A 20,851-nucleotide genomic window follows, 5' to 3' on the forward strand; every position below is an offset into this window, starting at 1 on the left:
AAGTTACCACAAGGGAACTCCCATGAGTCTATCAGTGGACTTTTCAGCAGAAACTCTCCAGAAGGGAGTGGCACAATATATTTAAAAAGATGAAATATACAACCAAGAACACTCTACCTGGCGAGACTTTCATTCAGATGTGATGGAGAAATCAAAAGTTTTACAGATAAGCAAAAGTTAAAAGAGTTCAGGTACCACCAAAGCAGCTCTACAAGAAATGTTAAAAGGACTTATCTAAGTAAAAAAGAAAAGGCCACAACTAAAAACATGAAAACTACAAAAGGAAAAATCCCATTGGTAAAGGCATACATACAGTAAAGATAGTAAATTAGTCATGTATAAAGCGATCAGGAAGGCTAACAGTCAAAAGGAGTAAAATCATCTATATCCTCAATAAGTAGTTAAGGGATACACAAAACAAATGATGTAAAATATGATGTCAAAGACATTAAATGTGAGCAGAAGGGAGCAAAAAGGCCAGGTTGTTAAAATGCATTTGAACTTAAGAGATCAGTAACTTAAAATAATTCATGTATGCAGCCTGAAATGTACAGTGTGGGAAATACAGTGAATAACTACATAATATCTTTGTATGGTAACATGTCATAACTAGGCTTATTGCGGTGATCAGTTTGAAATGTATAGAAATATCAAATCACTATGTTGTGTAACAAACACTAACATAGTGTGGTAGGTCAACTATATTTCAGAAACAAACCAAACAAACTCATAGAAAAAGAGATCAGATTCATGGTTACCAGAGAGAGGCAGGGATAGGGCAGAGTGGGGATTAGATAAGGTGGCACAAACTTCCAATTATAAGATAAATAAGTACTAGGGATGTAATGTACAACATGATACATATAATCAACACTGCAGTATGCTATATATGAAAATTAAGAAAATAAATCCTGAGTTCTCATCACAAGAAAAAATTTTTTTCCATTTCTTAATTTTTTATCTATATAAGATGATAAATGTTCACTAAACTTACTGTGATAATCATTTCATGGTGTATGTAGGTCAAATCATTATGTTGTACACCTTAAACTTTTGCAATGCTGTATGTCAACATCTCAATAAAATCAGTAGGAAAAATAAATAAACAAAATAAAATAAAGGTGAGCAAATCCAACCAGCTTAAATTAAGAGTAAGAATTAAAAAAAGGTAAAGAGCATTCAAGTTAGTAATGTGGGTATCTAGAGATTATTTTTCTCCAAAACAGACATACAGGACAGTTAACCACAAAAGATAATCAGTAAACAGCTTTAAAAAGATGATTACACACCAGTGATCAACATACCTAGATTTTCTCGAAGAAGCCATGTCAGTACAGAATCTCTGTAAGGAATAAAATCAGTTTTCTTCTTCTTCTTACTCTATTAAACAGAAAGAAATGGCTTTAGCTTCTCTCAGCATTGTTAGAAAGGCAAACCAGTCTAAAATTCCCAAGTAAATTAAATTACAGTAGGACCCTATCACTGTTGAAATTTAACCCTCACAGCTTCAGTTCTACCCAAAGCTCATCTAATAATTCTTTTTATATTTTGTTTAAAAAATTTTTTATCACAAACACAGCAGTTTACAGAGTAGTATAATGAGCTACCACATGTCCATCATGCAGCTCCAACCATTATCAATATTTTGCCAATCACGTTTCTTTAATTTTCTCTCATTTTTCTGCACTTTTTTTTCTAGAACCATTTTAGAGGAAACTGCAGACCCCGTGCCCTTTGATCCCTAAATACTTCAGGCAAATAAGGATATTCTCTTAAGTAGTCACAGTTCGATGACCAAATTCAGAGAATTAAACACCAATACTATTAATCTAATAACCTGTCTTTTACGGCTTGTGTAGTGCTCTAAAGCAAATCCAGCATTTCACCTAAAAATAGTTCAGATACATATCTCTAACACAGAAAGAGTTCATACAAAAAACAAATAAATATAAGACTATAATCACACTTAACAAAATTAACAATAATTCCTTGATGTCATCTAATACCCAATCCTCAACTAATAATCTTTACTTTTGCAGAGGGGCAAACATGAATCCTGTGCATTCCAGGTTGGATGCATAGGAGAAAGTCATTTAGTTAATGAATTTACTTGGCCAACCACCAAATCATCAAGTGGGTTATTGCAGATCTAGTAACTCTTGTATAGTAATACACATTTGATTTCTTTGAAAAGGAATTATATACAAAATAAATCCAACCATTAGAATTAGGACTCAAAGTGAAAAGGTCTAAGAAAGTGATGTAATTTGATAATCTGGAAGTTTGTGGACTGCAAGATAAAGTTTTCATATTTATCAAGAGTTTACTTGTACTGCTCTCTCCATGGCCCATCTCATTATCACAAGATAAAGCAAAAGGCATCAACGCAAAGCCAATGCTGAAACGGAGAAAACTGTATCCTCTGAAAGTAAAAGCCAGTGCAAATGCTTTGCATATAATAGCTACTCCAATATTTGCTGGCTGACTACTATGCCGTTAATCATTTAAGAAGCTACTAAGGGGGAAGCCAGGGTTCACTGGTAAACATCTTCCCAGTAATAGGCAGCTTTATAATTCATTTCTGGTATAATCTGAGGTTAAATTAAATTAATGATGATCTACTTCTTGCTAAAGCATGGGTTTTCAGGAAAAGAATACTAAGTAGCTGATCTCTGGTTTGTTGAGGAGGAAAGGAGGTAGGCAAGTTGGCACTTGAATTCCATCTCATCAAAAATGTCCCCTACATCTCATCCCACTCCACTCCCAGACACAAGCTGCATCAATTAGAAAGTCATTTCCCATAGCAGGTTCTATTTCTAAATTACAGAGACATTTAGGGAGAATTAACCCTCTTGGTCATTCATAGCTAAGTGGAACTTTCATTCCACTATAAAATTCTTGAGGTCTGAAACCTCAGTTTATCTTTTTCCAGTTCCCCACTGCGCCTAGACACTCCACTTTGCCTATGGTTAGTACTGAAAATCCTAGAAGATTAAAAGTATGCCAGTTACAATAACTGCCAACAGTACTGTTAAAATAAGCAGTGTCAGTTTCCAAAATGTTCTATTTTCACGTCTATTGATTGGGACTAAATTAAGAAGGAGTAGCTAAATGAAGAAGCATAAACAGAACTTTAATCTTTTCCTTTTGAAAAGCCCCAGAATTTTAGCCATTTCTTCTCTATTTGCTCTCATACAAATTAATCTCATCTGTTCTCACATCCATAATTTCCTTAAGTAAGTATTTCAGTAGTTAAATAAAAAGCTTTACTTAGATCATTAACCTCTCTAAAAAGAAATACTATTAAGTATGGATGATAATAATCCCATTTCTCCCCCCAGTGGAAGTAACAATACATCGTAATTCACCAAAACTTTTTTTTATTACATAAAAACTAAAATTTATTTTTGGTCTGTTATAGTTTATGGCACAAAGTACTAAACTGGATTTTACAAAACTGATTATAAAAAATCATTTGCAAAATTTTGTGGCACAGAGTAATGTGGGAAAATACACAGATACTTTGTAAACTTTTCCTTTGGTTAATATGGGTCTCAACAGATGAGCAAATGGACAGGACAAGTTAGAATAATTACTAAATTTTAAGTCTTCATAGCTCTGGAACCCAGATTAGATATCTGAAGAATATCCACAAATGTATAATATCAAATAGCAGATAGATGTCTTAATCTAAGGTAGTTTCTTCCAATGAACAGAACAAAAACAAACAAAAAAAACAGAAAAAGAGCATTACATTTTATTAATATTTTTGTAGAAGTAGAGAATAAACAAATCTATATATTTAAAAATATCTCAATGCAGATACTACCTCTATCCCCAATGTTACTCTGGTGATTCACAACTGTTAATTGCCTTATTTATGCAAAAGATTAGTAACAAATTTTAGAATACTCATGTAGAAATATAAGGAAGAAAATCTACTGTATCTGGATTAACAAGGATGCAAATAATGTTTCTGAGATGCAGCTAGAAAGTTAACTTGATTCTAGAGCCTTCACTATGTATAACCAAAGAGTAGAAAAAATTTCAATGATTTAAATAATCCATAATTTTTCATGGTAGGAAGCAAGATAATACAAAGAGATTTAAGAAAAATACACCAATAATTTCAAAAAGTCAGCTGTGTTTCAGAATGGTACCCATGAGAAACTTTTTTGATTGCTCTCTAAGAGGTTTACAGGAGACTTCAAGTGACAATCCTATAGATCACTAGGAGAAGCATCATAAGATAAAACAATGTAGAGCTTCCTCAAATTCTTCTCCTGTTTCCTTATTCTGAATTCATTCTCCAAAGCACATCATATTCCCTAAATTAATTTTGGTGTGAAGTCTTATGTTTCATGGTCACCCTAAACAGCAATTCTAAATTCCAGAGCTAGGAAACAAATAATAAAAAGTTTTTTGAAGGTTCCATTCCTACGTATGCCTCCATTCATCCTGCTGAGGATTTAAGATCATCACAACTGATTTCACATCTAGTTCATTTCCACCAAACCCCACCATACCTTGCTGGTGCAGTTATCCTACAGATGAAAGCATTTAAAAGAGAATGAGAACACAGGATAAGCCTCCAAATAGAAAATATTTTGTTTAAATTTTAAGTCATAAATTGAATATGACTTCTCAGAGAAAGCAAAAAAGCATTTAATTCTTTTTAGGAATTCAAATGAGGTAAAATAAACTAAATTAGGGCACACAATAATAACTAGTATTTCCTTAGCTTCTAACCTAAGTAATGAAGTCCCTTATACAAAAATTGTTTCAGCTTTAGTGTTCCACTGCTAAGGAATAAGAAAAAATAAAACTATTTCAAAAAATATATTATTGGCCCACAAATCAACAGCATTCACCAAGTCAGATTGCTCAAAATGCTCCAAAAGGTACAGTATCCTATTTAGAAAAGACCACATAGAAAAGAATATGCAATAAATATACTTGGTTTTTATCAGAGATACAAAATAAGGCTCCAGTAGTCAAATCTTAGGTCTCTGCAAAGACCTTGTTTGTTGGGGTGGGGAGGTAGGTTTATTTATTTATTTACTTATTTTAAAGTTTTTAAAAAAATTTTTGAGCAGGGTAATTTGGTTTGTTTGTTTTAAAATGGAGGTCCTGGGGGACTGAACCCAAGACCTTGTGAATGCTAAGCATGCACACTACCACTGAGCTATACCCTCCACTAGATCTTGTTTTAATTATAGTGTTTACAGATCTACATTTACGTTCATTCATCCTAATCATTTTTATTTTCAGTATAAAGTCAAAGTGTTATACCCAGTATCTTATCTGAAAAGTTCTAAAAGGAGAAAGGCAGGATAATACAAAGGACCAAAAAAGGACAGTCTTCATAAATAATCATAAAATACTGTCAAGTACATTTGCTAAACAGATATATTTTCCCTTACAATGAAGTATAGTACTTACCACCTCCGCCAAGGCTGAAATAACTTTACCCAGAGTTGTAAGAGACTTATTAATATTTGCTCCTTCCTGAAATCAATACCAAACATTAAGAATTATGATAAAGAATTTCTATTACTGCCACATCATATATAATACATAAGATAAAATTAGCATTATTTGTTTATTTATGACTACAAGTTCTAAAAACCTCCTTTAATCCTCAACCTTTACTCCCCTCCATTTGCTGACATGCCAGGACCAAATGCCTAACTCACAGTCCTGAAGTCTCTTTAAGATGTTGGTGCTCCAAAAACTTACAGATGCAGCCTTCTTCCACAACTCACTGACGTGAAACTTCTACTCTTGTTAAGCATATCTCTAGAGAAGTCCATGCTTGTTCTCACATCTGGATCTTGTGCATCCTTCTCCCATTACTGTCCCTTACTTCCATCTAGCCAAATTCTGACCGTTCCTCAAAATACAATTCAATTTTCACCTTGACCATGAAATCTTTCTTACCTATTGTTATCTAACATATCTTTTCATTGAAATTACAAATCAGAAGTCAGCAAAGTTTTTCTGTAAAAGGTTTTGTGGGCTTTGTGGTGTCTGCTGCAACTTCTCAACTCTGCTTCTGTAGCATGAAAGCAGCCACGGACAATACACAAACAGATATAGCTGTGTTCCAACAAAATTTTACTTACAAAAAACAGATAATGGGCCAGATTTGGCCTACTGGCCATAGTTTGCTGACCTGGGTTATAGAACATTTACTGACTACACTATTTATTTGGCAAAATATACCTTTAATCGAGTTCCTTTGGCACCAGTCGAATCAGCTCGTTCACTTCCTGCTAGATCCACCAAGCTGATTTTACTGACCTGTAAAGAGCAATAACATTGGGGCAATTAAGAAATAAGCAAAGTAGAAGCAGAAAACATTGAGAGGCAGGAAATTAAAAGATTGAGGCACAGAGAAAAGCGGAAGTGTTAATTAGCCCTCTTTTTTGTGGCATAAGACATACATACTGTAGAAAATTTAAACAGCATGCAAAACAGTACATAGCAATTATCTTGGTTTAAAAGAAGTAATTTTAGGATAAACATATTTTACAATGATACTTCCTAAAGTATATAAAACTCATTAACCCATTAAATGGCATATTAAAAATGAAGCTTCTAGCAACTGGAATTCTCACACATTGCTGATGGAAACGTGAAACAATACAATCACTTTTGAAAGCAGTTTGACAGACTCTTAAGAAGCTAAATCTACACTCAGCGTAAGATTCAACCAACCTACTCCTAGGTATTTACCTAGAGAAAGAAAAACAAATAGCCATACAAAAACCTGTACACAAATGTTCATGGAGCCTTCATTTGTAATGATCAAGAACTGGAAACAACTTAAATGCCCAACAGTAGATGAATTAATGCACAAATTGATATACCTATACCTATACCTATACAATGGAATACTAATCAGCAATGAAAATGAGTGAAACATTGATACATACAACACACATGAATCTCAATATCATTACTCTAAGTGAAAGAAGCCAGGCAGAAAACAGTACATATTTTATGATACTATTTATATAAAATTTGGAAAGTGTAAACTAATCTACAGTGACAGAAAGCAAATTAGGGATTGCCTGAGGATAAGGGTGGAAAAGATTACACAGGGGCATAGGGCAACTTTTGGGAGTAACAAATTCTCATTATCTGAATTGTGGTATTGGTTTTACAGGTGTACAGTAGTGCCCCTTATCCAAAGTTTTACTTTCCATGGTTTCAATTACCCTTGCTAAACTGTAGTCCAAAAATATTAAGTGGAAAGTTTCAGAAACAAACAATTCATAAGTTTTAAATTGTGCATAATTCTAAGCAGCATGATGAAATCTTGCTCCATCCCATTCCATCATGACTGGGACATGATCATTCCTTTGTCTAGTTTATCTCACTCCCTAGTCACTTAGTAGCCATCTCAGTTATCAGATCAACCGTTGCAGTATCACAGTGTTTGTGTTCAAGTGACCCTTACTTTACTTAATAATGGCTCTAGAGTGCAAGAGCAGTGATGCTGATAATTTGGGTCTGCCAAAGAAAAGCCATGAAGTGTTTCCTTTAGGTGAAAAGGTTAAAGTTCTCGATTTAAAAGAAGAAAAAAACATATATATGCTGAGGTTGCTAAGATCTACAGTAACAATAAAACTTCTAGTCATGAAATTGTGAACAGGGAAAAAGAAATTAATGCTAGTTTTGCTGTTGCACCTCACACTGCAAGTTATGGCCACAGTGTGTGGTAACTGCTTAGTTAAGGTGGAAAAGGCACTAAGTTGGTACAAAAAGATATTTTAAGAGTGAGAGAGACCACTGAATCACAAAGCAATGTCACACTCCATTGATATAATTGCTCTTTTTTATTATTAGTTATTGTTCATCTCCTACTGTGCCTAATTTATTAATTAAACTTTATCACAGATATGTATGTATAGGAAAAAATAGTATATGTAAGGTTTTGATACTCTCTGAATTTTCATCCACTGGGGGTCTTGGAATGTATCCCCCACAGATAAGGGGGAGACTACTGATCCACATATGATCCAATTTTATACTCTAAACATGTATGGTTTATTATACTTCAATAATACCTCAATAAAGTTGTTTTAAAAAAGCTTCAGGAAAGTTTAGACAAAAGTATCCAAAACAGATTATCAAGGTTATGGGAGTAACATTATTTTTGTAGATTTGACATCATGGAAGAAAGGAAAAAATGCTTTCACATAAGATGTTCCTTATTGCTAGTCAGACAAACACTGACTAGTAAATAACATTAATATAAAACCTCTGGCTAAGCAGTGTCAAGTTATTTGATCACCTACATGAAGAATGTATTTTGAAAATAATTTTCAGCTAAAAACAAACAAGTCACCAAGTAACAAGTGATTTTAGTTTTTAGTGATATCAGCATCACAAAGTACTCAGTTTACAAGGCAAGATGTTTTATAACAGCCAATATAATAAATTTAACTTCAGATTTAAAAATCCAGCTGCATGCTTCTTAGGAATGTAGGCAGAATAGAAATCAATATAAGTTTATTACTAATAATAATAACAATAAAATTAACATTTATTGAGCGGCAACTCTGTGCCAGGCACTAGTATATGCACTGAACCTGTATTAAAACTTACTCTTCTTTACCAATCCTATGAGGTTAGAGAAGCTGAGGTACAAAGAATTTAAGTAACTTGCCCAATGTAACATTGCTGAAAAATGGCAGATCTAAAGCAAGCAATTTAATTGCAAAGTCTACTACGTTTAGCCAACCACTGTAGAAAATAAGAAATTAACAAGCACAAGGTATTTGAAGAAAATCAGAACTGCTGTGCAGTTACTTTTTTCCAAGAATAAAACACATCTTATCTGCTCAATTGTTTTCTTAAACTGTTGAATTCCACAATAACATTATCAGAGCTCAAAAAAACGAAATACACATACCAGAGAAGCTAATAAGGTAATCAGGAGGTTCCAGTCAAGAAGGAAGGATTTTCTCCCCAAGGAACTGCTTAACTCTCTTGCATGGAGTAGTTTTTGAGACTCAAAAGTCTTAGATTGTATTTTTCTTAACCCTATTTTCTATTGTGCAATTCACTTAAGAACCTACGCTCAAAACTGGTTTAGAGTGGAATAAAGTAACAAGCAGAAAGTATAAAATACCTTGCATTAAGCAAAAGGGCAACTTTCCTCCCTTCAACCAAATGCAGAAGGTAGCAGAAGGGACTTCTGAAAATCCCCATTCTACACAACTCAAAGCCAGAAAATGAAGTTCTCCTACCTTCTCAGTGGAAAGGTTGGTCTCAGAATCATGTTTCTTCTGGGTGAAAACAATGGTAAACACAGCGTGGGAACGGCTACTTGTTTCATTCATGTTGGTGGCTGCCACTGTCCTAAATAAACATAAAAATGACCACGTGACAATGCAATTCTTAGATGAGCATTAAAATGATAGCATCCTCCACATTATAAGCATAACAATCACAATCAACAGCCTTAAACTTATTCAGATTCCAAGACTGTCACTTACACAAAACTGCTCTCAACACACCTTACTTGTAAACCTATCAAGTTACCCTTCAACTCCAAAGGCACCCCATCAGAATCATTTTTCATACTCCAACTGTACCTTTAGAAACCACTGAGGCATTTAATTTTTATTCTTTACTAGGTGCTCATTTATTTCAGAATTATGGGCATGTGATAACCAACATTCTACCATGACTTGATCAAAACCTAACAGTAAATCTTAACCAAAGTTCAAACATGCTTCAGCAGAGCATTGTTTGGATGAGAAGAAGGTTACCAAATATGCGGAAGCCCTGGCTTCTCCAGCACAGCCAAAGGATCAGAGGACTCCACAGTTAAAGCAACTTTCACAACTATAAATGTGGTCTTAAATCCTTAACCAGGAAAAAAGGGCCTCAAAATTTGCCAAAGACCTCAGTCATTAGTCTGTTTCCTACCATACCTGGCCTTGTTCCCAGCATCCATGAGGTCAGCAATGTCTGTGTAGGAAGTGACTGCCAACTTTGACAGATCCTCCACATATGGGCCAAGAAGTGGATGTTCACGCACACGCAAATGACCCTTGTTTTTTGGATTCAGTAAGTCTCGTACTCTTTCACAGTAAATTTCCATGTAGCTCACCTAGGAAAATATTATTAAAGTGATTTAGAGGACTTGGAAAAAGAAATCCTATACATTAAAGAGATTTTTTAATTTTTAAACTTTTATACTTTTATTAAAAGATGTACAATAATAGATCAACAACCTTTACAATGTGAAATGCTACAGTTCTAGTCCCTTTTATTCTATTACCAGTAGCACAGACCACTGAGTAGATCAGAACCAGCCTTCCAATTTTCTCAGGAAGGAAAAGGGGGTAAATGGGCTCTCTCAGCACACAGTAACCACCATTTTTCTTAAGCAGAAAAAAAATATCATTTTTAGTAGCAACTTACTAGTTATCAATAGGTGTTTTTAAAAATGTATGCTGTTGTCAATAATTGGGGATTACAATGAGATTACTCCAAAAGCTTGGAAAGAAGATTTTTATCAGTGTTAAAACCAAGGAACAACATCAATATTCCAGAGCAGGGAAAACAAAAGAGACCAGAGACTCTCATACTTTAAGACTGGTTACCTTGTGACCAAAAATATATCTACCAGGAGGGGTAAGGGCTGGTCACCATGAAACCTGACTGTTTGGCAGGACCTACCCAAGTCTCATGGGGAAGGAGCAAGCCTCAGATAGTACAGTTCAGGAATTCTCGTCCCACCAGCAGGACCATTCCTATCCTGGAAACGGATGTATTAGGCTACCATTTCTTCACTTGAAGCAACTGAACATTTAATCTGTCTGATCAACTCCTCTCCAATTCCATGTTCATCAAAAAGTCAAGGTTCCAACAGAGGTCTGCCCACAGGAAGATAATATATCAGTCTTGCTAACATGAGTGTTCTGGTCAGGGTAACAGTTATCCCTCACGGGAAAGTAACAAACCCACATGGTGGTTTCATAACATCAGTCAACTGAGCTTCACTCAAGAGTCTGACTGAAGGATCTACAAGCAAGGCTCTGAAGTGCGGTAAATTCAGCACAGTAAGTCTCATTACGATGCTTCCCCAGGAATAAACCACTTCTGTGTCACTGAGCTGTTCAAGCATATAACTTCTGCATTTTTCAACTTTAAATTTCTAGAGAAACATTTTTGGAGTATCTGAAATAGAACCTTATCTCCATTCCCACTGCCTTTTTCTTTCATTCAGTCGCTGATCTGACTATATTTATACTGTATTTTAAAATCAGTTTTTAAAATATCGAGAACCCTCAAAAGATAAAGTAATCAATCCATTATGAGAATAAAAAAACAGGACAACAAATATTCTTTCTTAAAGCAGGTCATCTTAGCTGAGAAACTGAAATGGTACCTTTAATCATTCTCATGTACTTAAAACTTGTACATAAAATCCTGAATCCCAGGAAGGTATTATATCTTCTTGGAAAACCTGCTGTTCCTTTTCACACAGGTATAACACTAAGAGGACCCAAATAACCTGAGTAAAGGTTGGGGTGCTCCATTACTTACTGTCTAAATGAATGAAAATTCATCTAAAGCCATGACTATTTCTTTTATTTCTGAACCAACCATCACATACCCCACTTGGCAAATTCAATTCACTGAGCACCATTACCTTCCAGGCACTTTCTAGGCACTGGCATACATCAGTGCATAAATATCCCTGCCCTAGTGAGCTTCTAAGTCTAATAAGGGATACTGAAAATAAACAACAAACATAAAAAATAAGTAAAATACTACGAAGTAGGTTAGAAATGACGAATATTATGGGGGGAAAAACAGGGCAAGAGAGATATTAGGAGTGCTGGGGTAGAGGGCAAGTTGCAGAATTAAATAAGATGATCATGGTAAGCCTCACTGAGAGGGTATGATTTGAACAAGAGATCTGGAGGTGAAAAACTTAGTCAAAAAGATATCCAGGGAAAGAAAATTTCAGGCCAAAGGAAAAGTAAATGTAAAGGCCCTGAGGTTCCAGACGTTACTGGTGCGGTCCAGAAACGGGGGGAAAAAAAAAAAAAGCCAGCGTGCCTGGATCACAGGCAGAAGAGGAGGTAGAGGTCCCCCAAATGTAAGGAACTAAGTATCATCTAGGGATCTATCTTGCACTCCAAATAAGCCTAGGAAATCTGACTCATATGAAGGAAAATGACATCTCTTAATATTTGTAAGTTCAAAACCTTCAATCACATTGTCACTCTCCCTACCCTTTGAATTTATTTAAAATATGTAATATTTTAATAAGAATGATTAATAAAGACCTACTGACTTTTCATTTGCTATACATTTAATATTCAAAAAAGAACAGTTATAGGACAAGACAAGCTATTTAGAGAATTCATTTTAACAAAAATACTTTCAGAGCAGCACACCCCCCTTTTGGTGTAGGACAGTCACAAGGCAGAATTCTTTAAAATTCATACAACACTTGTAAAGTAAACTGCAAAGCAGTTAAGTGGGTCAACAAGGAACTGTACTGAGTCCTATAGAAAACCACAACATATACATTTTTAAAAATCTCGAATTTGCTTAAAAAATAGCCTACTTTCTCAAAACAATAGGCTTATCTTAGTGGAATGCTTTAATAATTCCAGTTACTAAGAAACTAAATACCAAAAATGGGAATGTGTAAAACAACAGTTTCATAAAGCACTTGTATAAAAGAAAGGAAATGTTTATCAAATAAACTAACATACATAATGTAATTCTACAGACCTCTTCTCTAAAGAGCTAGGGTACATACACTGAATAGAGAATAACTTTCTAAGATTATAAACAATTATAAAGGGGAGAAGAGATTTGATTACATGTATTTTTAAAACCTACGCCTGTCAAAAATTGTTATTAATATTATAAGGGGGAAGAGTTCACACAAATAAATGAGGAAAACACTGCAATCCAAAATGTAAACAGGCATATGCATAATTTACAAGATGTTCAACCATACTAATAATCAAAGAAATTCTAATTTAATTAAGAGAAATTTTCCCTTATTAAGTTGGCAAAGATTAAAAAAAAAATACTAAATGACGGCAAAGGCACAATGGGTGCTTATACCTTCCTAATGGGACTGAAAATTGGTACAAGCTTTCTTTCTAAAAGGCTATTTGGCAATTTAAATGTATTATTTGACAACCAGGACACACAAAAAGGAAAATAACTGAAAATAAAGCCATAGACTTATGAATAAGGATTTAACTGCAACTGAATTCATTATAACCAAAACTTAGAAATAGCTTCAAAGTACAGAATTGGCAGAATGGTTAAGTGATCTACAGCTCAGTCACAATTTGGAACCATTTAAAAGTAGCATTTGAGGGAATGGAGTAAAAGGACTCTTTTTAACCCACAATTATACGCACCTCTACAGAGTAAGACATTTCTTCATTACAGTTGTCGTTGATTTTCTCAAACAGTTCTTCACATAACTGTAGAAGAATGGGAGAGGCATGAGTAGCACAAATCAGAGAACTAAGCTACCCATGAGTGCTAAAACAATTAGTGAGATCCCCTTTCTTTTTCTTTCTCAAAATATTAATGCCAACAGCATCAAACATAAAGGCTTTGAATAAAATAAAAGGAAAGCTTTGAATATATTGTTCTCATCTAATCTCTATTCTCTCTCAACAATATCATCTCATGTCTCCTTAGAAAGAAATCCACATTCAGGGGAAGATGAGGAATTTTGTCTTTTCTAGGTAATGTCATTGATTTCAATCCATGTGCATTAACTCTTTGTACTATTCTAGAATTAATGGGACTCTACTATCAGTATTATAACTGTAGGAGTACAACTACTATTAAACTGTATTTTGCACACTTATTACTCATCATGATATATAAACTTTATTATACACTGCCAATTAGTATATACATTATATATTTAAACTTATATGTACATATAATCTATACATACACATATACATGTAAAGACAGAAATATACACTATTTGAAGGCAGTAAATAAAGGTATTTTCAAGAGTAATTTTGACTTTACAAAATTTTCCCCTTACCTCTTAAGATTCCAACCCCTTTTATGAGAGGCTACTCCATTACACAGTGACATTTCTAACAGAAAACATTAATTTCTCTAGATCAGGAAAATTATAAAATTTCATTCTCCCTCATCCGTTCAATTTATTTTAAATTGTGATATTTTAGTAAGAATAATTAATAAAAATCCATTGAATTTTCATTTGCTATATATTTAGTATTAAGGCAATTAATATACATTTGAAAAAATGAGCTATATGTTGATAATTCTCTACAAGTCTAAACAGAATTTAAAATTACTATAAATGGCAGCTTCTAATGACAGACTTTTTAAAAAATCCATGCTTTTGCATTAAAATAAAATATTCCAAAATTCTACCAGAAAAGACATACATACGTAATTACACAAAAATTCCAATAATAAATGACAGTTAAAAGAAAGGGAACGAGAAACTAACTGCGGTAATAGGATAAAATTAATATAACTACTTAATATTACTTGCTATAACCTACAAATATTTTAATGCTGAAGAAGTTATTACACAGTAGTAAAAGCAAAGATTCCACAACTACCTTGCCAGCTTCTGGATTCTGACGCTGGCACTTACTTGGGCAAGTGACATGACCTCTCTGTGCCTCAGTTCCCTCATCTGTAAAATGAGGGTAACAAGAGCACCTCCCTCTCAGGGGCGTATGATGATCAGATGAACTAGTATTTGTAAAGCACTGAGACCTGTGCTTGGCATAGTGAGTGCAACATAATGCTTTCTCTAAGTAGTACTATAATTATTGCCATCATTATACACAAAGAAGGACAATTCTCAAATATATGTCTTAATACAGCCATATACATTTTACAGAAAAAAAAGCTAGTATGTTCAATTTTTTCTGAAAATTTCCTAATCCTTATTAATAGTTAAGCATTTCAATTATACAGTTGAATTTAAAATTATAATTCAATAATCCATTAGAAAAAGTGGCTATTGCTCCTTTATGTATTCTAATTTCAGAATACAGATGGCCACACTAGACCTATAGTAAAAGAACACTTTAAAACTAATCCCAATTATTGTTAATGAAAGCAAACAATATCCCTGTTATTAGCAAAAGAAGTTCCTACTAAATGTACCTATGTCACAACTCTTCTCCATTCCCAAGGATTACAAAATCAAAAGACTAACTTCTCTTAAAAAAAATGATACTGTTCAAGCTTAAAGTGATAGTATTAATTTAATAAAATAAAAGGAAAGGCAATCAAAAAACAGAAATAATCACTTTCTTAAGAGATGACCTATATATAAACTTGGGGAAAAAATCAGATCAACAATATTCACTAGATGTCCCCAGGATTCAGAACATAGCCTGGTACATACTATCACTTTTTTAAGCTGGTAACATTGTTCAAAGATAAAATAACATGACATTGGATACACAGCAAAACCTTTACAAAAGGTCAACTTTCCCACCTTTAAAGATAGACATGTATACACAACAGTCTTTTCCATCAGACCGTTAGCTCCTCTGAGGAAAAGGGACAGGTGATTTATCTTTGTGTCTCGCATATGACAGCCCCTGAATAAATGTTTGCTAAATAAAAATAATTGTTAAACTGAAGACTAAGAGTAATAATGAACAGAGGTTTCTTGTTTTGATTTTTGTTTTTACCTGTGGAATGATGCCAGCCTGGCTTTCTTCTTGTTTACCCATCATTGTGTAAGACTTCCCAGCACCAGTCTGCCCATAGGCAAAAATACAGACATTATATCCCTCAAAGGCATGTAAGAGCATTTCCTTTCCAATATCATTGTACACACGGTTTTGAGATGCAAAACAGGGATCTTCCGGCTGTGAAGATTAAAAGGAGAAGTAAATGGCATTTTATTTTCTCTCTTACGCTTATTTGATTACTTCTATAATAAATAAAAGTGTTTGGAATCAGAATAGTCATTTAAAATAAAATTTTAAGTACCCCCTCCACACAGTTCATTCTTCTCATTAAACACACACATAGAGGCACTATTAAAGACATCCAGGCCAACTATACATAAAAATATCTACATGAAATTATCTGACATGATTACATTTCATTTTCCATAACCTTGAAAGTAGCACTATTCTATTCATAGGAAGTTCCAACAAATTTTTCCTAAGTGGAAAATGGGACTGAAAGATTAAAAGATCAAATCCACATATAAAAATACTACTTTGAATTCACTCCAGGTGGTGTGGCTATTTCTCAATAAACATGCTTTTCAGTGAAGAATGTTTTCCAACCTCTTCACAGGCCCTTCCACTGGCCACTAGGCTTTGCAATAGTTTAAAACATCTACTCTAAAATGAAACAGGAAAAAAGAGAACAAAAAACTGGTAAAAAAGAGATGCAGAAACAAAGTCTAGTTTAGGAACAATCCCTAGAAGCCAGCAAGGCCTGGGGTCCTATAATCAGTAAGGGTACACAGGAACGCCCTACTCTCCAGTTCCCTAGATGTTGGTAATCTTTGTTTTCCTTGTGGACCTGCAGGCTCTTTCAAAATGTTCAAAACCCACATTGCTCTGTGATGCTGTACCATGAGTACACTCACCGAGGTGTGAGACCAGTAGGAGTAGTCAAAGCTGAAGGACTTTGGAGCTTCCTTTGGGTTCTTTGGGTTAATAATACCTAGAGGATAAAAATGTTTTGATTTTGTAAGTCACTCAGTTAATATGTTCTTTAGTTCAATATGATGTTATAAGCTCAAAACATTCAAATCAGTAAATTTACACCACTGAATCTGAATGGGGCAATCAAAAATAAATAAATAGTCACATTTTAATAGGTAGGATCTATATACAGAACTTGACGAGAATCATACCAACAACATTCACTAGATGTCACCAGGATTTACAACAGAGCCTAGTACATAGTAGGTGCTATTTTGTGACTGAATCCTAGGTAAGTGAGCAGACAAAATTTGGAAATGGGCCACATTACTATTTCAAGGTGCTTCATAAGGCTTGAAATATTTCAACACATCAGAGATAAAAATTAGAAACTTATTGAATGAATCCACTTAATTTGAACAAACTCTTTTTTAAAGATCTTAGTATCTACTTCAGAAAAGCATTTACTAATGAAGCATTCATGGGAAGGATAGTTTTATTTTTGAAATCCAAAGCTGATAACGAGCATATAAGTTGTTTTATTTATATATATATATATATATGTGTGTGTGTGTGTGTGTACATATGTGTATACATCAGAATCACAGACCTCTAAACAATAAAATTACTTTTGAATGGAAAGTATGGAAGCCTCACTGCCCAAATAAAAAAGTGATTTCCCGTGTGATTAATCCAGTTACATAGTTCAGGGACTGACTGCTGAGGCATGGCCTCCCTTCCCTTCTCACACACACATAGAGATTCAGTGCTTCATATTTCACATGGAACAGAATCTTTATAACATATGGTCATGAAATCTCCTCAAAGACCAGGCATCTTAACCAATCCACTTCTCTAAGGCAGGGCCACATCCCAGGCTATCAGTGAGATCAGGATTAAAAAAATAAATCTGTCCCAGGCAGCTGCTGCTCAGGACACAAATAGCAACAGTTGCTACGGTGCTTAGTTCTCTCTTGCTGGATTCCACTGGGTATGGTCACGCTTCTGTTCCAAACTCAAATGCTGACAGAGTATTAATAGGGCTCACACTGCACAGAATCATGTGACAAGCAGACATGGTTCTAGAAAGCACATCTCCCTACATACACGAATGGTAAGCAAAGAAGTATGCTTCTAAACAAAAGGCACTACCTACAAGATTTAAATAGCCAACATTCACAGAGCACTTACTCTGAGCTGTAAGTACTTTCTGTTTACTAACCTATTTTAATCCTCCCAAACACTCAATAAGGCAGATGTTGTATTATCCTCATTTTATAAAGAAGCCATCACAAAGAAATTAAGTAACATACCCAAGGCTACAGAGCTAGCTAGTGGCGATTTAGGATGTAAATGTGGAGAGTCTAGCTCGAGCCCACACTCTCAGCCAAGACACCCATCATTTAAATATTCCCTACATGCAGTGATCACCAAGGCAAACACAGTAAGGCATTTCTATGCAAATGCACGGGTTTATGACCACCCCTCCAACTTGTATAGCAGGCATTGTTTATTCAGAACTCTCCCTACATCTGAAACTGGGTATATGAGAATTATAGTTCCTAAAAGATGAAAGACCACACACAAACTCTATCAAGAAGACGGAATACTCTGTGAACCAGATTCCAGGTTTCAGTGGCTCAGCAATAAGGACAATGACTAAATGGAGGATATAACCTCGGAGGTAGTCTTTACCACTCAACAACACAGTTAAAATAAAAGCTTTCTAACCTCTAGGGAGAAAGCATTCCTGGTAGAGCAGTATGTACAAAGGTCCTGAAATGAGAATGTGTCTTTAGTAAGAAGGCCAGTGGGACTGCAGTGAGGGGTGAATCTTTGGAGAGGAGGTCACAGAGGGAGTGGAGTTTTGTTCAGTGTGGAATCGGAAGCTATTGAAAGGTTCACTAGAGGCATGATGTGGAGGTGATCTGGATTACGTCTGAGAAGGAATATTACCTGCAGTGTGGAGATGGGACTTTTCAGGGGCCCAGGGGGAGAGGTGGGGAGCCCAGTTAGGAGGACAGAGTGTACATGTAATAGAAAGGGTACAGGATTTAGAATCAAAGAACCAGGATCAGTAAGAACAATTAAGAAATATATTTCAATTTTTTTGTGACCTTGGGTATCGCATTTTATGTCCTCTCTAAAACTGAGATAATACCTAGTTCACAGGATTAAACGAGTGAAGCACTACACACATGTTAATTTTCAAAAAGATATTTTATCTTGTTTTAAATTCTCTCAATGTGTTGTGGGTATGATAACCATATTCCATGGTTTTTAAACCAAAGCAAGAAAAGTTCACTAATTAATAAGATAAGCTAAAGCGTAATACAAGAATTCTACTTCTTGGCAAGAGTCAAAGTACTATATTGGGGTCCTTTAGATGTGCCATCAAATCTCTGGTGCTCCTACCACAATGAAAACTCCTTCAGCACACAGACCATGTCTTATGGATTCTCTACACTGCCCTACACCAAACAGGCACTCAGATGAATGTCCTCCATGTCGTGTATAATTTTGATTTCATTAAATCCTGTACCATTTTCAGGAACATAAAAAGAAAAATCAAAATAGTTCATACCTATGCAATATACACATAAAATACCAGTAAATGTCATCAACTTTCACAGTAAGAATATAGAGAGAATTGAACCACTGAAAAGATTGGGCAATATTTAACACAATGATTCTCGTATCAAAGTCAACGGAGCTAAAATATGGTGTGTAGGACTTCTAGTTTCCTTCTCAGAAAGCATGTATATATGAATGGAGTTACAGTAATCAATGAATATGGTCAACATATAAGCCATATTTTCACCAATGTAAAAGCTATAACAAATGTAGTATTTCTCCCAGGGTCATGCACCATCAGCGCACAGGCCTTGTCTAAAACAAATCAATACTCTAGACTTTTTCTTCAAGGAATGAACTCCAGGCACATTTCTGAGGACTAGAGTCAGATCATAACTCTATTTTAAGTGCTGTATACTTCATATTGCTTTATGTTCTATAAAACCACCTTTTCACGCCATTTTTCAAGACCCCCTCTTCAATCAAGAAGGGCCTCTTCTTCTATCAAGATTTCTCTGGACACACAAGTATACTCCAGACCTGCACCCACCTCCACAAGCAATTTTCCACAAATGATCATGGAGTCACTTTTGAGTTTCTTCACTTACTCTCCACATCTGATCTATGTTCAAAACATACCCAGAATCCCACAACTTCTCACCACCACCATCATTACCACACTGGGCCAAGCCACCATCTCTCTCACCTGAATGACTGCAGTACCTCCTAACTGGGCTCCCCACCTCTCCCCCTGGGCCCCTGAAAAGTCCCATCTCCACACTGCAGGTAATATTCCTTCTCAGACGTAATCCAGATCACCTCCACATCATGCCTCTAGTGAACCTTTCAATGGCTTCCGATTCCACGCTGAACAAAACTCCACTCCCTCTGTGACCTCCTCTCCAAAGATTCACCCCTCACTGCAGTCCCACTGGCCTTCTTACTAAAGACACATTCTCATTTCAGGGCCTTTGTACATACTGCTCTACCAGGAATGCTTTCTGCCAGGTATCTGACTAGCCCACTCCCTCATTTCATACAGGTCTCTATTCAAACAACACCTTGTCAAATGGCCCTTTCTGGCCATCCTTTTTAAATCAGCATCCACTTCACTCTCGATCCTCTTATCCTGCCTTATTTTTCTTCACTGCATTCATGCCTACCTGACTTATTATATGAGTCACTGGAAGGTAGGTTCCATGAGATCAGGACTTCTGTTTCATTCACTGCTACATCCTCTAGCTCCCAGGACCGGGCATGACACATAGCAGAAACTCAATATACACCCAAAGAACCAATGAATATGTTAGTTTTCTCTTTCCCTAAAGATTGTCATTTCTCTGTGGCTGGAAACCATGACTCTTCTCTCTGTATAACTCACAATGCTGACCTCAGAAGTAGGTGATGCTCATTTGGGAACTGAAATGTAGCTCTCTCAACACCACTTGCTTCCTGAATCTTTTCTCCCTGAGCAGCCAACTTACTCAGCTTCTGGCTAAAAACATTAATCTCTGGGAAAGGAGGTATCTAAATTCCAATCTAGAGAACAGAAATACAACTTTCAGGAAACAGTAGTAATAGGTAAG

At 35.2% G+C, this 20,851-nt stretch overlaps 1 protein-coding gene across 7 annotated transcripts in view; it reads right to left on the bottom strand.

The window, feature by feature from the left end:
* Positions 1 to 20,851, bottom strand: part of KIF1B (kinesin family member 1B) — a 135,564-nt gene that overhangs the window by 86,328 nt on the left and 28,385 nt on the right. For all 7 annotated transcript variants that reach the window (XM_074377450.1, XM_074377453.1, XM_074377452.1 and 4 more), the window contains exons 3-10: positions 16,634 to 16,710; positions 15,717 to 15,896; positions 13,422 to 13,487; positions 9,951 to 10,129; positions 9,261 to 9,372; positions 6,226 to 6,303; positions 5,443 to 5,508; positions 1,305 to 1,380 (exon numbers count right to left, since the gene is read on the bottom strand). In XM_074377450.1, the coding sequence (XP_074233551.1) occupies positions 1,305 to 1,380; positions 5,443 to 5,508; positions 6,226 to 6,303; positions 9,261 to 9,372; positions 9,951 to 10,129; positions 13,422 to 13,487; positions 15,717 to 15,896; positions 16,634 to 16,710 (834 nt within the window). The remainder of the gene's footprint in view (positions 1 to 1,304; positions 1,381 to 5,442; positions 5,509 to 6,225; positions 6,304 to 9,260; positions 9,373 to 9,950; positions 10,130 to 13,421; positions 13,488 to 15,716; positions 15,897 to 16,633; positions 16,711 to 20,851) is intronic.

This window comes from Camelus bactrianus, chromosome 13 (assembly GCF_048773025.1).
Source record: "Camelus bactrianus isolate YW-2024 breed Bactrian camel chromosome 13, ASM4877302v1, whole genome shotgun sequence".
NCBI classification, from domain to species: domain Eukaryota; kingdom Metazoa; phylum Chordata; class Mammalia; order Artiodactyla; family Camelidae; genus Camelus; species Camelus bactrianus.